Source organism: Artemia franciscana, chromosome 6 (genome assembly GCF_032884065.1).
Source record: "Artemia franciscana chromosome 6, ASM3288406v1, whole genome shotgun sequence".
Lineage (NCBI taxonomy): Eukaryota > Metazoa > Arthropoda > Branchiopoda > Anostraca > Artemiidae > Artemia > Artemia franciscana.
This window is the reverse complement of record NC_088868.1, coordinates 23,359,849-23,373,026: the sequence shown is the minus strand read 5'-3', so window position 1 is coordinate 23,373,026 and position 13,178 is coordinate 23,359,849. Positions and strand designations below refer to the sequence as shown.

General features: G+C 35.2%; 1 protein-coding gene across 1 annotated transcript in view; it reads left to right on the top strand.

Moving 5' to 3' along the window:
• Positions 1 to 13,178, top strand: part of LOC136028524 (uncharacterized) — a 39,721-nt gene that overhangs the window by 19,879 nt on the left and 6,664 nt on the right. The window contains exons 6-8 of the mRNA XM_065706369.1: positions 4,701 to 4,841; positions 9,040 to 9,196; positions 12,529 to 12,711. Of these exons, the coding sequence (XP_065562441.1) occupies positions 4,701 to 4,841; positions 9,040 to 9,196; positions 12,529 to 12,711 (481 nt within the window). The remainder of the gene's footprint in view (positions 1 to 4,700; positions 4,842 to 9,039; positions 9,197 to 12,528; positions 12,712 to 13,178) is intronic.

The window sequence follows — 13,178 nt, the reverse complement described above, 5'->3', positions numbered from 1 at the left end:
CGGCCTTTGTGAATTAGGGGGTCATTCTTAAGGAATTGGGAAATTTTTTTAGCTTTGATGTAAAAAGCAAGGTATTGACAAGGGGGTGAACTCCCTCATATACGCAATAAAAACAAACGAATATAGAAGTTCGTTACGTAAGTTAATTCGTCAGTTACGTATATTTTTTACTAATGAAAATGTTCGTAAAAAATTAAAAGTTCTAGTTGCCTTTTTACGTAATCACAAAATTGGAAGGCAACTAAGCCTCCTCTCTTGCTTTTTTCTCAAAATCTTCCGATTAAAACTATGAGAAAGTCCTTTAGCCAAAAAAAAGTTAATATACATATTTCGTTTTAATTATTTATATGCGGAGAGCCAAGATCAAAACATGCATTAATTCAAAAACGTCCAGAAATCAAATATAAAAAAAAACAAATTTTTTTAACTGAAAGCAAGGAGCGACATTAAAACTTAAAACGAACAGAAATTACTTCGTATATGAAAGGCTTTACGCTAAAGTCTTTTACTGTTTTAAAAAGTAGAGTTAAGAAAAAGAGTCAAACTTCAGCGTAAAGAGCGGGGCGTTGAGGAGGAAAAGCCCCTTTCATATACGAAGTAATTTCTGATCGTTTTAAGTTTTAATGCCGCTCCTTAATTTCAGTTTAAAAAACTTGTTTTGTTATTTAATTTAATCTAAACTCGTTTCATTTCAAGCAACCTGGGTTTTTTTTTCAAGCTACCTTTGATTTTGCCATTCCACACGAAACCTGTTTTTTGCGGGGAATTTGTTTGGATTGTTTATGGCTAGCTTAAACTTCAAAACAAACAATATAAATACTTGTAAATGCTGACTAACAAGTTTTGCGACTGTGAAGGTCAAGATCACAGTCATCATCGATAATCATTCCTGTTTGTTTGACATGTTTTTTTTAATGATGTAGATATAGGCTATGTTTCTTGGCCACTGGACAATTATTTTACTATTATAGTAATATCTTAAATGATATTTTAATTCAGACTTGTACCAAGGGTTTGGATTTGGGGAAGGGGTCAACCTGCTTAATGGAAGGGGGTCAATTATGTAAAGGGGTTTACTTTTGTATACTTTTTAACCATGGGCCAAATCTTGGGGTGGGCATGGACTCTATCTCCCCCCCCCCTCGAATTACTTCGTGTCTAGTAAGAAAAAATGCGGGTTTGGGCAGCACATCGATGGAATATCCTAAGTAAAAACGCATTTTTAGCACCCGTGTGTTGCTTGGAAATGTACTGTAAACGATTGTGGAACTCAGCCATGCTGACCTCTAAGATTAATTATAGCATCGAAGATCACAATCAACGAGGTTAAGTGATTAAACTGAAAGTGGAAAATTCAACCATACTACAGGCTGGCCTTCCTCAGCGAGAAACTTTCTTATTTAAGTAAACAATACGTCGGTGAAAGTAGTCTTCGTTAACATGCTGAGGTTTGTAACCAAAATTTCGGTTTTCGTTCAGCAGAAATCTTTCAGATTAAATATATTTACAAAAAGGATAAACATAACAAGAGAAAAAAATATTACAACACTCAAGGTAACAAGGGAACCGCCTAGGTTTCATCTTTGCAAAATCGTCAACAAGCTGGTCGTAGTCCAAGCTCGTAATCATCAACAAGTCGTAGGCCAAATTTTTTTTACTAAATCCTTCTCTGCAAACGCATAAATCCTTCTCTAAATCTTCTCACCTCAAAAGGAGGTGACTGAGACGATCGTCTCCTGTTGTTGACCGCAGGTAGTTTTTCACTATTTCTAGGCTAGAAAACAAACGCTCATTGCTCGTTGTTGTCACAGGAAGTGTGGCAGCAATACGAAGTACTTTAATTACTTCCGAGTAAGCCACTGGTAATGCCTGAAGATGGTCGACAATGTCTAGGAAGTTTTCCGGCTTTTTCTCCTCGTCGAGCAAGAAACGCTTGGCAATACCAGCTTGAAATTCGAGAAGAATGTCGTCAATATCCAGCTCGCCGTAAAGAGCAGAGAAACAATTGAACAAATCAGTGTCCAATAACTTGGTCGAGTTTGGATCCAAGGCTTTTCGTGTGCTCAGCACTGGCAAGTTATCTGTGAACTTTCTGTCAAATTCGGCTAATAGACGGTCGAAAGTCTCGGAGTACTCTCGCTAACAGAAATTACTCCGTATATGAAAGGGGCTGTTCCCTCCTCAACGCTCCGCTTTTTACGCTAAAGTTTGGCTCTTTCTCTCAACTACTTTTCAAAACAGTAAAAAACTTTAGCATAAAGAGCTGGGTGTTGAGGAGGGAACAGTCCCTTTCATATAAGGAGTAATTTCTGTTCGTTTTAAGTTTTAATGTCGCTCCTTACTTTCAGTTAAAAAAAACTTGTTTTTTTTATTTAATTTCTGAACGTTTTTGAATGAATGCATGTTTTGATTTTGGCTCTCCGCACATGAATATTTAAAACAAAATTTGCATATTATTTTTTTTTTTTTTTGGCTAAATGGCTTTCTCATAGTTTTGATCGGACAATTTAGAGAAAAAAGGAGCGGGAGAGGAAGTCTAACTACCCTCCAATTTTCGGGTTACTTAAAATGGCAACTAAAACTTTTAATTTTATCGAACGTTTTTATTAGTAAAAATATTCGTAACTTACGAATTAACTTACGTCACGAACTTCTATATTCGTATGTTTTAACTGCGTATATGAGGGGTTCACTCCGTCGTTAATACCTCGCTCTTTACGCTAAACCTTAAATGTTGTCCCAATTCCTTAAGAATGACCCCTGAATCACAAAGGCCGTAGGATAAATAGCTAAAATGACTAAAAATACTTTATCGTAAAGAGAGAGGTATTAGGAGGAGGTGAACCCCTCATATGCATAATAATTTCTCTTCGTTTTAAGTTTTAATGCTTCACCTTACTTTCAGTTGAAAAAACTTTTTCATATCTTTTTTTTTTAAATGCTAGAACATCCTGCGGCCCCTTCATGGAAATTCTCTTACCCCATGACAAATTCCTACATGAAAAGTTCCCCCCGCATAACCTCATCCCCTCAAACCCTCCTCCCCAACCAAAAAAATCCCCCCTGAAAACGTCTGTACACTTCTCAATAACCATTACTATATGTGAACACTGGCCAAAGTTTGTAACTTGCAGCTCCTCCCACGGGGACTGTGGGGAAGTAAGTTGTCTCCAAAGGCATAGTTATTAGGTTTTTCCACTATGCTGAATAAATGGCTATCTCAGAATTTTGATCCAGTGACTTTGGGAAAAAATGAGCGTGGGAGGGGGCCTAGGTGCCCTCCAATTTTTTTGTCACTTACAAAGGGCACTAGAACTTTTAATTTTTCGTCAGAACGAACCCTCTCGTGATATTCTAGGACCAGGGTTGATACGATTACACCTGGAAAAAAACAACAACAACAAAAACAAATAAACACGCATCCGTAATCTGTCTTATGGCAAAAGTACAAAATTCCACATTTTTGTAGATAGGAGCTTGAAACTTCTACTTTAGGGTTCTCTGTTACGCTGAATCTGATGCTGTCTTTTCGTTAAAATTCTATCACTTTTAAGGAGTGTTTCCCCCTATTTTCTAAAATAAGTCAAATTTTCTCAGACTCGTAACTTTTGATGAGTAAGACTACTTGATGGAACTTATATATTTAAAATCATATTCTCTTGAAGTAACTATTGGTATCAAAATTCCGTTTTTTAGAGTTTCAGTTACTGTTGAGCCGGGTCGCTCCTTACAACAGTTCGTTATCACGAACTGTTTGATAACCAGTTTTATTTATTCATCTTTTTGTATCGATTGATACAAAGAATATATCTAATGATATATTATGATCGAAATGATATCTTTTTCGATGTTACAATTTCGTCGATTTTCGCTTTTAGTGAGTTTTTCATTTTTTTTTTTTTCAATTCGTGATCCCAAGGTTCACCTGATTCTAAAACTCTGTAAACCGTTTTAACGAACGATGGTGAATAAATTTTACTGTTTGACCGTTTTCAGTAGAAAACACCTAATACTCAAGCTCTCTACCATAATTTCAAGCATTGTAACGATCAGTTTAAAAATAAATTCGGTTTCTCAGACAGAACATTTTCACCACAAAATGTTAAGCTAAAATTTTCAACAATTCTCAAGAATTTTCTCTAGCATGCCAATTCTTCTTGGCCATAAATAGGGGGGTTCAACTGATTAAAAAAATCTGGAGAAGAATAATATAAAGAATAAAAAAACTAATTTATTTACTAATTTGAATAAGAAGTACCCTGATACTCAAGAAAATTTAGGATATTGACACCCCTCCCCCCTGTGTACTTCCCTTTCGTGGGTGCTTAAGAGCCTTGAAACATTTCTAATAGTGAATTGACCTTTTATTCCAATTGTCCATGTAGTTTTTTTTTTTTTTTTTAAAGCCGTGTTTCTATACAACTGATGATTCACAATAAAGCTCTTCCGTTGGATGAACGTTAACCAACTATGACGTGAATATTTTGGTTTTCATAAATAAAAATCGTTATATATTAATTCCTGCTGCAATGCTCCGAATGTAAGCATCCTTCTAAAAGCTCCATATGGTAATCATGTTATATGGAAGTAATGCTATGGAATCCAGTTCCAGTCATGTTAGAATTGAGAAAGTAGGACAATGACAGTATTTTTGATATTTTAATATGTTCAGAGTATGTGAACATTAATTTTTCTTTTAGGAAGTTGGATGTATTGGCAGCATTTATTTCATCAGAGATTATCTAATACCACACGTTTTGGATGCCCATGGTGGAGCTAAACTTAAAGGGGCTTACATTCTTGACACTGTTATGAACTACAACAACACTCCAGGATCTCAAGTTAGTTTCCAGTTAATTATGTTGCATTTACTGTATTCATACCTCGAATGAAACAGTCATGTTCATGTATTTCATTATTTTGCAAAAGGAGGAAGCTAGAAACACAAACAATCTTAATTTTAACAATCGTAAATTTAACAATCGTATATTTACGACATTCATTTTTTGGGATCACCCTTAAAGTAAAAGGTAAAAATAAGGTAAAAACATAAGGTATATATAATAGGGTATATAAAATATAATAACAAGGTATATATAATAATAAGGTATATATAATAATAAGGTATATATATAAGGTATATATAATAAGTTGTCTGTGTGTCTGTGTGTCGAGTGACGTCATGTTTGTGTGTCGACTGACGTCATATTTGTCGACTGACGAAATTACAGACCGGGACATCGGGACACAAATGACGACCGGGACACCGAGACATAGGGAATATAAATGACGACCGGGACACTCAAAGAGAAAGCGACCGGGACACAAGGAATGTTCGATTAGCAATCACCATCAACAAAGCACCGGGACACAAATGACGACCGGGACACAGGGAATATAAATGACGACCAGGACATTTAAAGAGAAATTACAGACCGGGACACCGGAACACAAATGACGACCGGGACACAGGGAAACAACAACAACGGGGACTCCGGGGGGCACAGGGGAATATATAAATGACGACGGTGACACAGGGAATGTTCGATTAGCAATCACCATCAACAAAGCTCAAGGGCAATCATTAGAATCATGAGGTATAGATCTGAATACAGATTGTTTTTCCCATGGACAATTATGTGTTGCATGTTCAAGAGTCGGCAAACCTGACAATCTATTTATATGCACAGACAATGGGACAGCCAAGAATGTTGTATATTCGCAAGTTTTACGTAGTTAAAAATATATATATATATATCTATCTATATTCACAGGTGGGACACAGGGACACAACTACAATGGCGCGTAACTAATATGGCGCGTTATGACTTACGCGCGCGGGGGGGCTTGGGAGGGGGGGGGGCGAAGCGCCACCACTTATTATATACACCAAGTTATATAATAAGGTATATATAAGGTAAAAATGAGGTAAAAATATAAAAATAATTTTAAAATCAGGGAGTACAAGACTTTATGGTGTAAATGTGTGTTCTTAATACCATAAATGGTGGAGCCTGTGTAAATTAACTCCATACTCCGCTACTTGTATGTTCTGTGAAACCCATATTTTAAACCGTTGGAGATCCAACAGGGTTGTCAAATGGACTTACTACACCTACAGCTAAGGTAAAAATCTTGCGACAGCTATGATCAGAACCATATGATCATGAACAGATGATCAGAACCATAAGATCAATCGCCGTTATCTGCGCGCGGTGCGTTGGAGTAGAGGTAGTTCTGATACAGTTTAATTCAGCTTCGGCGTGTTATTTCATATTGCTAGATTAAAAGATTGTCATTTATTTTGGCGAGTGTTTATTTTGCTTCAAGTTTGAAAATTTGTTTTCCTTGACTGGTAAAATTATGTTGAAATTAGTTAAAGCTCCCTGGTTCTGACTATATAAAATACCCGACATTCTTTTTTAAATAAGTGTTCAAAGAGTTTTTTTTTTGTTTCAATAAACTTCCCGGGTAGATTTTGTGAATTTCTCTTTCAATTGTTTATATCATCTATTAACATAGCGACATCATTCGGTTCTTTTCTCTTGCTAAAAATTTACTGCCTTAGCTCAGAACTTAGCTTGAGGTTACAGATACTCAACAGATTATACAATGGTGCAACACGACTTGAATTTCATGTCCCGTCATTTGTCTCATAAAATATATAAAAATAATTTTAAAATCAGGGAATACAAGTCTTTATGGTGTAAATGTGTGTTCTTAATACCATAAATGGTGGAGCCTGTGTAAGTTAACTCCATACTCTGCTACTTGTATGTTCTGTGAAACCCATATTTTAAACCGTTGGAGATCCAACAGGGTTGTCAAATGGACTTACTACACCTACAGCTAAGGTAAAAATCATGCGACAGCTATGATCAGAACCATAGTTCATGGTTTTTCAAGGGTTAGACATTTATCGTCTGTTCGCTCAAAATAACAGCCGTACTTGACAAAACCAAATCTTTCAAAATGTTGAAATATGTGAATAAGCTTAAATTGCGTTTGAATAGAGCATAACACATTTTTTATATAGGTTTTCAGAACAATACAGGGATTATTTTTCATAAAACGATAATTTGCCTGGCCTGGAAACTCCTTGGGAAACTCCTGGCTCTGTTGCCTGGCAGTACAGTTGAGTCCTCTGTATAGCAATTTTTATTTAAAGTCATGTACGTTTTCTAACTTGGCAGCGTGACTTTGAGAACTTGCATGTCCTGAGAATCGTTCTGCAGTGCAATTGCCGGAGTTTCCCAAGGTTACATGGCAAATACTTTGGTACACAACTTTAGCAGAGACTGCACGCCCATCTGGAACCATATCCCCCGGGGGTTATTCTGTGAAGCCCATCTACTTCCTTCAAGCAAAGGTTCAACAGATGTACAACATTTATCGACTGAACTTTGCATAGAACTAGTGTCATCCCGGATAGTTTTGGTGTGCCTGATATCACAGAATATTAGACAAAAAATTAGCAAATTAGATAATTAACGAGAGAATTAACGAGAGACTGGGTGTAGGCTACAACTTGGCCATAGCGCAGAAATTCTTCAAAAGCAACACGTCATAAGAAAAGCAATTTTTGAAGAGAAGAAGAAAATATTTTCAGACATAAGGAATAGCCCGAGACTGTCGGCTGACAAGCATAAAAATGAAAATACATAGTCATTGTGACACCCCTTTGCAAGGATTGGATGAAAATTGCCCACCACACAATTCAAAGTTGCCTTACGCCCCCTCCCAGAAAGAGCCATCCCTAGAAGTTAACATCCGATCTACAAATGATGAGACAAAACAGTGTAGACTTACCGAAGCTACACTCCTGGAAACGCTTATGTATGACGTGAAAAAATCCTCCCTGCCCAGTAACCAAATCCAACAAAATCATATAAAAGATATTCACTTAGGCACTGAAAAACTACTTCCATAAAACAAAACAGTAGAAGTAATATGAAAATTAATATTTGTTAATGGTTTGATTTTAATGCCCCAATTGCCCGACTGATTTTTTTTTCTTTTTTTGAGTTTTGAGAAAGGAAGAGCCAAATACGTTTGTTGAGGAGAGGAGGGTTTCAATCAAGAAAGTGCATTTTTGCATGGATTTGCATGCTACTGTTTTCGCGTTTTTCAGGGAGGTAGTACTTTGGAAAAATCTTAGAGCAGAGGGTGAATTTCATAGATCCTGAAAGTGTTGAAAATCAACATGGTGAAAATACTCGTAATGCGAAAAATTAAGTATTTTGAGAACCAAATGGATTTTGGTGTTGATTTTTACAGAATAAGTGATATATAGAGCGATGGAATCATTTCAAGCTGGTCTTTGAAATATATGCATGAGGGTAGCGTATAACAACGAAAAGGACTATCAGCATATCAGTTACTATGCAGTACCTGGACGTAAACAAAAAGAAAACAGAACAGAAATCAAGACAAGACGGCCATTCTACGACTATGATGATCCTTTATGCTTCAAAGGAATCCCAAACTATAAAAATCCTTTTGTGCAATCCCAAGCCTAGCCCCTAGTTGATGATTTCTTTAGTAGCACTATTATATAAAGGAAAACTTTTTCCTTGGAATATTATGAAAGTAGGATGTCTTTCATACCCTTAACAAAGGTAAATCAATTCTTACCTCTAGAGTGGTTTATAAATTAGTGGTTAATATATTAGAAGAATCTTTCTCCAAATTATTATTTGGGTCCCTATCTTAGGCTTCTTATCAAAGGCTTCTGAAAGTCTCAGTTAGGAAAGATATCAAAATGATCTTAAGATCAAATCCTTTCTTAGATTTCCCTGCTAAATTGCAGTTCCCATTTTTTGGTGTTATTAATTTTACTTCATTCAAAACAGAAATAACGATTGAGTGTACTTTTATTATATCAAAAATGGTGATGCAATCTCTACATATCTAAAATATCCACATAAAAAAAAGGGTCATGAGAATAGAAGCTCCTTTCTGAAAAACTACTACAATTTTGTAAGCTTTTGTGACAAGGTAGTCTACTTTTATGAATAATATTACCTAATTATGTTTTAGATTTGGCCAGAAGAATGGAACAGACAAATTCCAGGAAGACTAGAGGAATTGGAGCAAGACAATATGACGGGAAATTTTTTAGCAGCTCTTTACAGAAAAGGAGTTGACTCCACCTTAGCCACAACTCTCTCAAAACACTACAAAATCCAGAATAAACGTAATATTTTAGACATATTCAAACCTACACACAGGAGCAGGGCCGAATAAAGGGCATTTGGGCCCAATCGGACTGCCCATTTGAAAGGGCCCCCCGTTACTATCAAAATGAACAGAAAAACATTTTAAAATTTTAAGCAAATTGTTTTTGACGATGAGGGATAAATTATGAGTTATCCAAATAATTAAAGATGTGTTTATTTTAAGTTTGCATTGCTAGATGAGATATTCTTTATAATATAGAAAACTGATATCCGTAAAAGTTCATTCAAATTTTTTTGAATTTAAATGGGACAGTCTTATACTAGAAAGATTTTGCACTACTCACTTGAACTACTTCACGTACATAAGCTGCTATGCAGTTATGTTTTATTTAAATATTTAATGTGTAAGAGAAGGTCTCGCACCTATTCAATCCGGTCCTGCACAGAAGGCAATATTCTGGTGTAAATCTTCTAAGCTTACTTGGGACAGAATACCAGCAAAAACAAATCAAGTTATTGCCTCCTAAAAACCTTGTCTCTTTTCTAGTTTCGCGATGCTTGTCCACTTTTCTAAAACAGTGGACAAAATACAGACATTTTTCTTTCAGTAATTTTTTCCTCAGAGGTTTCAGGGATTTTTCTTTCAGTTTCAATCCCATTCCAAAAAAAAACTAGTAAAACAACCAAATTCTTACTCTAATTCTAATAAGATTAATTTAATTATATCCTACTTTATAGATGTCTCTAGATTAATCGAAGTTTCGATGGTTTTTTATAAATTATTTTGAATTTTCAGATATCGTCATTTATCCTTTGATGAAGAAAAAGATCTTTCCTATGGTTTGCCATTTTTCAAAGAAACGACAGGGCAAACTTTGCGCGCAGTTTTCATTTTTTTTTTTTTTTTTTTTTTTTACACTAAAGATGTTGGAAATGGAGAAAAGTGAAATTTTAACAGATTTTACAACTTTTTAACATCAATTTAGATGAGGCTAGGTTAATAGCATAATGTAAAAATTTGGTTGTTCATAACATAATAGCATAATAGAAGTTATTTGGGAATGGGAGTGAAACCGAACAAATATCACAATACCCTTGTGCCAAAGGCAAACAGGGATATTTTGTACATTGTTTCTAAAAAATGAGTGTACAATCTAATCGTAAATGCAGAAGTAGATCATTTTCCTTTATTACCAATTAACTATCATGTTTAGTCTATCCCTTATTAACTTCACAGGAGGTAGAAAGCATCACAAGAAGGGTAATAATGTTGCACCATTTCAAGGTCAAGTACTTCAAAATATAGTTTTCTTACACTGTTCACCAAAATGAAGCCATGTCATTCGGCTAAACAGAGGAATTTTTACAAAAATGTTCCTTTCAAACCTTTAAACAGAAAGCTACTTCCTTACAAAATATTCTCGCGATAGGAATTTTTCTAAGGTGTCGAGATAGGGTCTAAGACTTCCTAAGGTATAAAATCGAAAATTTTCTTATAGCAAAACAGCTTTTTGAACTAAAAAAAGGTTATCACTAAAAACTTTTAATGTAAAGCCGATAATTCAGGGGATTGCAGAGGCTGAGAGGACATTTGGCCTATTATCTAGGATAGATGAAAAAGAAGGAAAAGAACTATTTGTGATATGATTAACAAACAAACTTTAAAAGATACCTGCTCAGCATGTCAAATTTTTCCGCCTTAGTCCAAATGATAAGTCAAGTTCGTAAGTTTATTATAATAAGCGATAAAATTTAGCTGAAGATAAAAATAAGCAAATTAAAGGTAAAACCAACAATTAGACAGTCCTGGCAACATTGCTTTAAACAAGCTTTGTCTTTGCCGCTATTGGCGCAACTGAATGCCAATTGTCAAATTAGCCTCCTGGGTTTTTCATAAAAGAACCAAAATCCTCCTTGGAATAAAATCAAAAAATTATGTTAATAGCCGCCGTAACCATCGTGAAGCAATAGACCTAATAACTTTTCTCACCATCTTTCTAAACATCTAATATCTCCGTAAAAAAAGGAATCATTGTGAAAACTAGGTTATAAAACTTTTAGTTCAATGAAAACAAACAAGTTTTGGAAAATTGTGGCCCGGCCAATCTTCAGCCTAGCCATGATCCTGGATTGAGTTTTCAAAGTTACGTAAGAATATGTTTAGAATCATATACTCTAATTAGTACTAATCTAGTATTACGTTCTAATAACACTATTATATTCTAATAAGAGTATTATATTCTAAATAATTAGTATTATATTCTAGTTAATCTAATTAGTATTTTATTCTAGTTTTTGGTTTACCATTATAATTATTTTTATTATTTTTTATATAATTAATTGGGGTTTGCAACGTCTTCATGGTGCAATGGCTTAAACAAGTATGTTATGTTCAGAAGGGTGGTTATAATCCTCCTAAAGCTTATTGTTCCGTGGAACGCGAACTCGTAATTAGGAAATAATTAGGCACCATTAAAGTTAATAAAGTGGGTACTTGTGTATTATTCAGAACACTTTCAATAAGTGAAGTTAGGTTCTTTCGTGAAACAAACTACAATGCAGGTACATTTTAATTGCATAGAGGTGGTTAGATTAGGTTAATTTAGGTATAAAGTAATGATATAATGCACCCCCATCCCCCTAATGTGCAAATATATAGCCCAGACATTTGATAAGGCTAATGAAATAAAACAAAATATGCTGTCTCATGACAGGGAAAAAAAAAAACACGCACACACACAAAAATTGTTGCGGATACCCTTTATCAGGACCAGAGGCAAAATGCTTTGCCTCCTTCCCCCATCATAAAATTCTAACAACATCAGACTCCAAACATTTTTACACAAGCCAAGTAAGGATTATGGCCAGACTTTCTTGGATCCCCCTTCCTCCGGAAAAAAACCTAAGTCCTTGCAATTCTAATGTTCTTCGAGCAATAAAGTCTATATGGATGATAAAATATGCACAAAATTTAAATGCGAAGAGTTACTAAGAAGCCCCCCCCCCCAAGTAGCCTAAAACACAAGTAGTAAAATTCATATATCGTCAGAGTAATAAAGTCTCCAATGTGCGTCTGATACAGATAAGAAACTGCAACGGGTCTGTTAGCAACAATAATTTGACAAATGCGTAATAGAATCTACATAAAAATGTACAATGCCATCTCAGTTGGTTGTACCCCAGATTTTGATAAACGTTGAATTATTATTTTCTTTCCCTTTCTTTGGAGGGAGGAGAATTTTTTACACGTACCTGATCCAATTTCTTTCATTAGGAAAAATTTTTAAACCTAAATAATATAAATGTTAAAAGATGGATTCGTGACGTTATTTTTTCCCTATTTTTACAGCTGAGCTGAAACCAGATTCTCCTTACCATATTAAGGAGTTTGAAATGGATCTAAGTGCTGATATGCCACCGGTGGATGAGCTAGCCAAGTGGATTGATCTCCTACGCTCAGACCACTCAAGATTTTGGTTTCATAACCTTGAATATCCTTGGTCATTTCCAGCTGTTCTCCTCACTGATACAGGTTAGCATCTATGTTTATAGCAAATAGTATGGATATCTTATAAGAGTGGGAATTGGCGCTAGGGTCGACAAAAACTACCAGTGCCATCTAGCATTTGGCGATGCTTGGCATTTTTCAGTGTAATAATAAAAATAGTTCATTTAATTACTGAAATTGGTAAAAAACAGAGTAGTAATAAGCCTGATCCCAGTTCCTAACACAAAAATGATTATAAGGCTTGAAAAATGCCAAGTGCCGCAAGACACTTGGGTTTCTATTTCGTTTATTAATTTTCTCTTTTATTTACGATGCTTTTATGTTGGCTCTTAGCAGTAGCAGATATAGAATTAATGTTTGGGGGCATCGATGGAACTTGGGCTCCTAAATTGGTATTTTCGTCCCTCAACCACTAGAATTAGTTCAACATTTTACCTTTTAGGCGAGAGGTCCATGTCCCTGAAACTTAAAAAATAAGATCTTACCTCTAA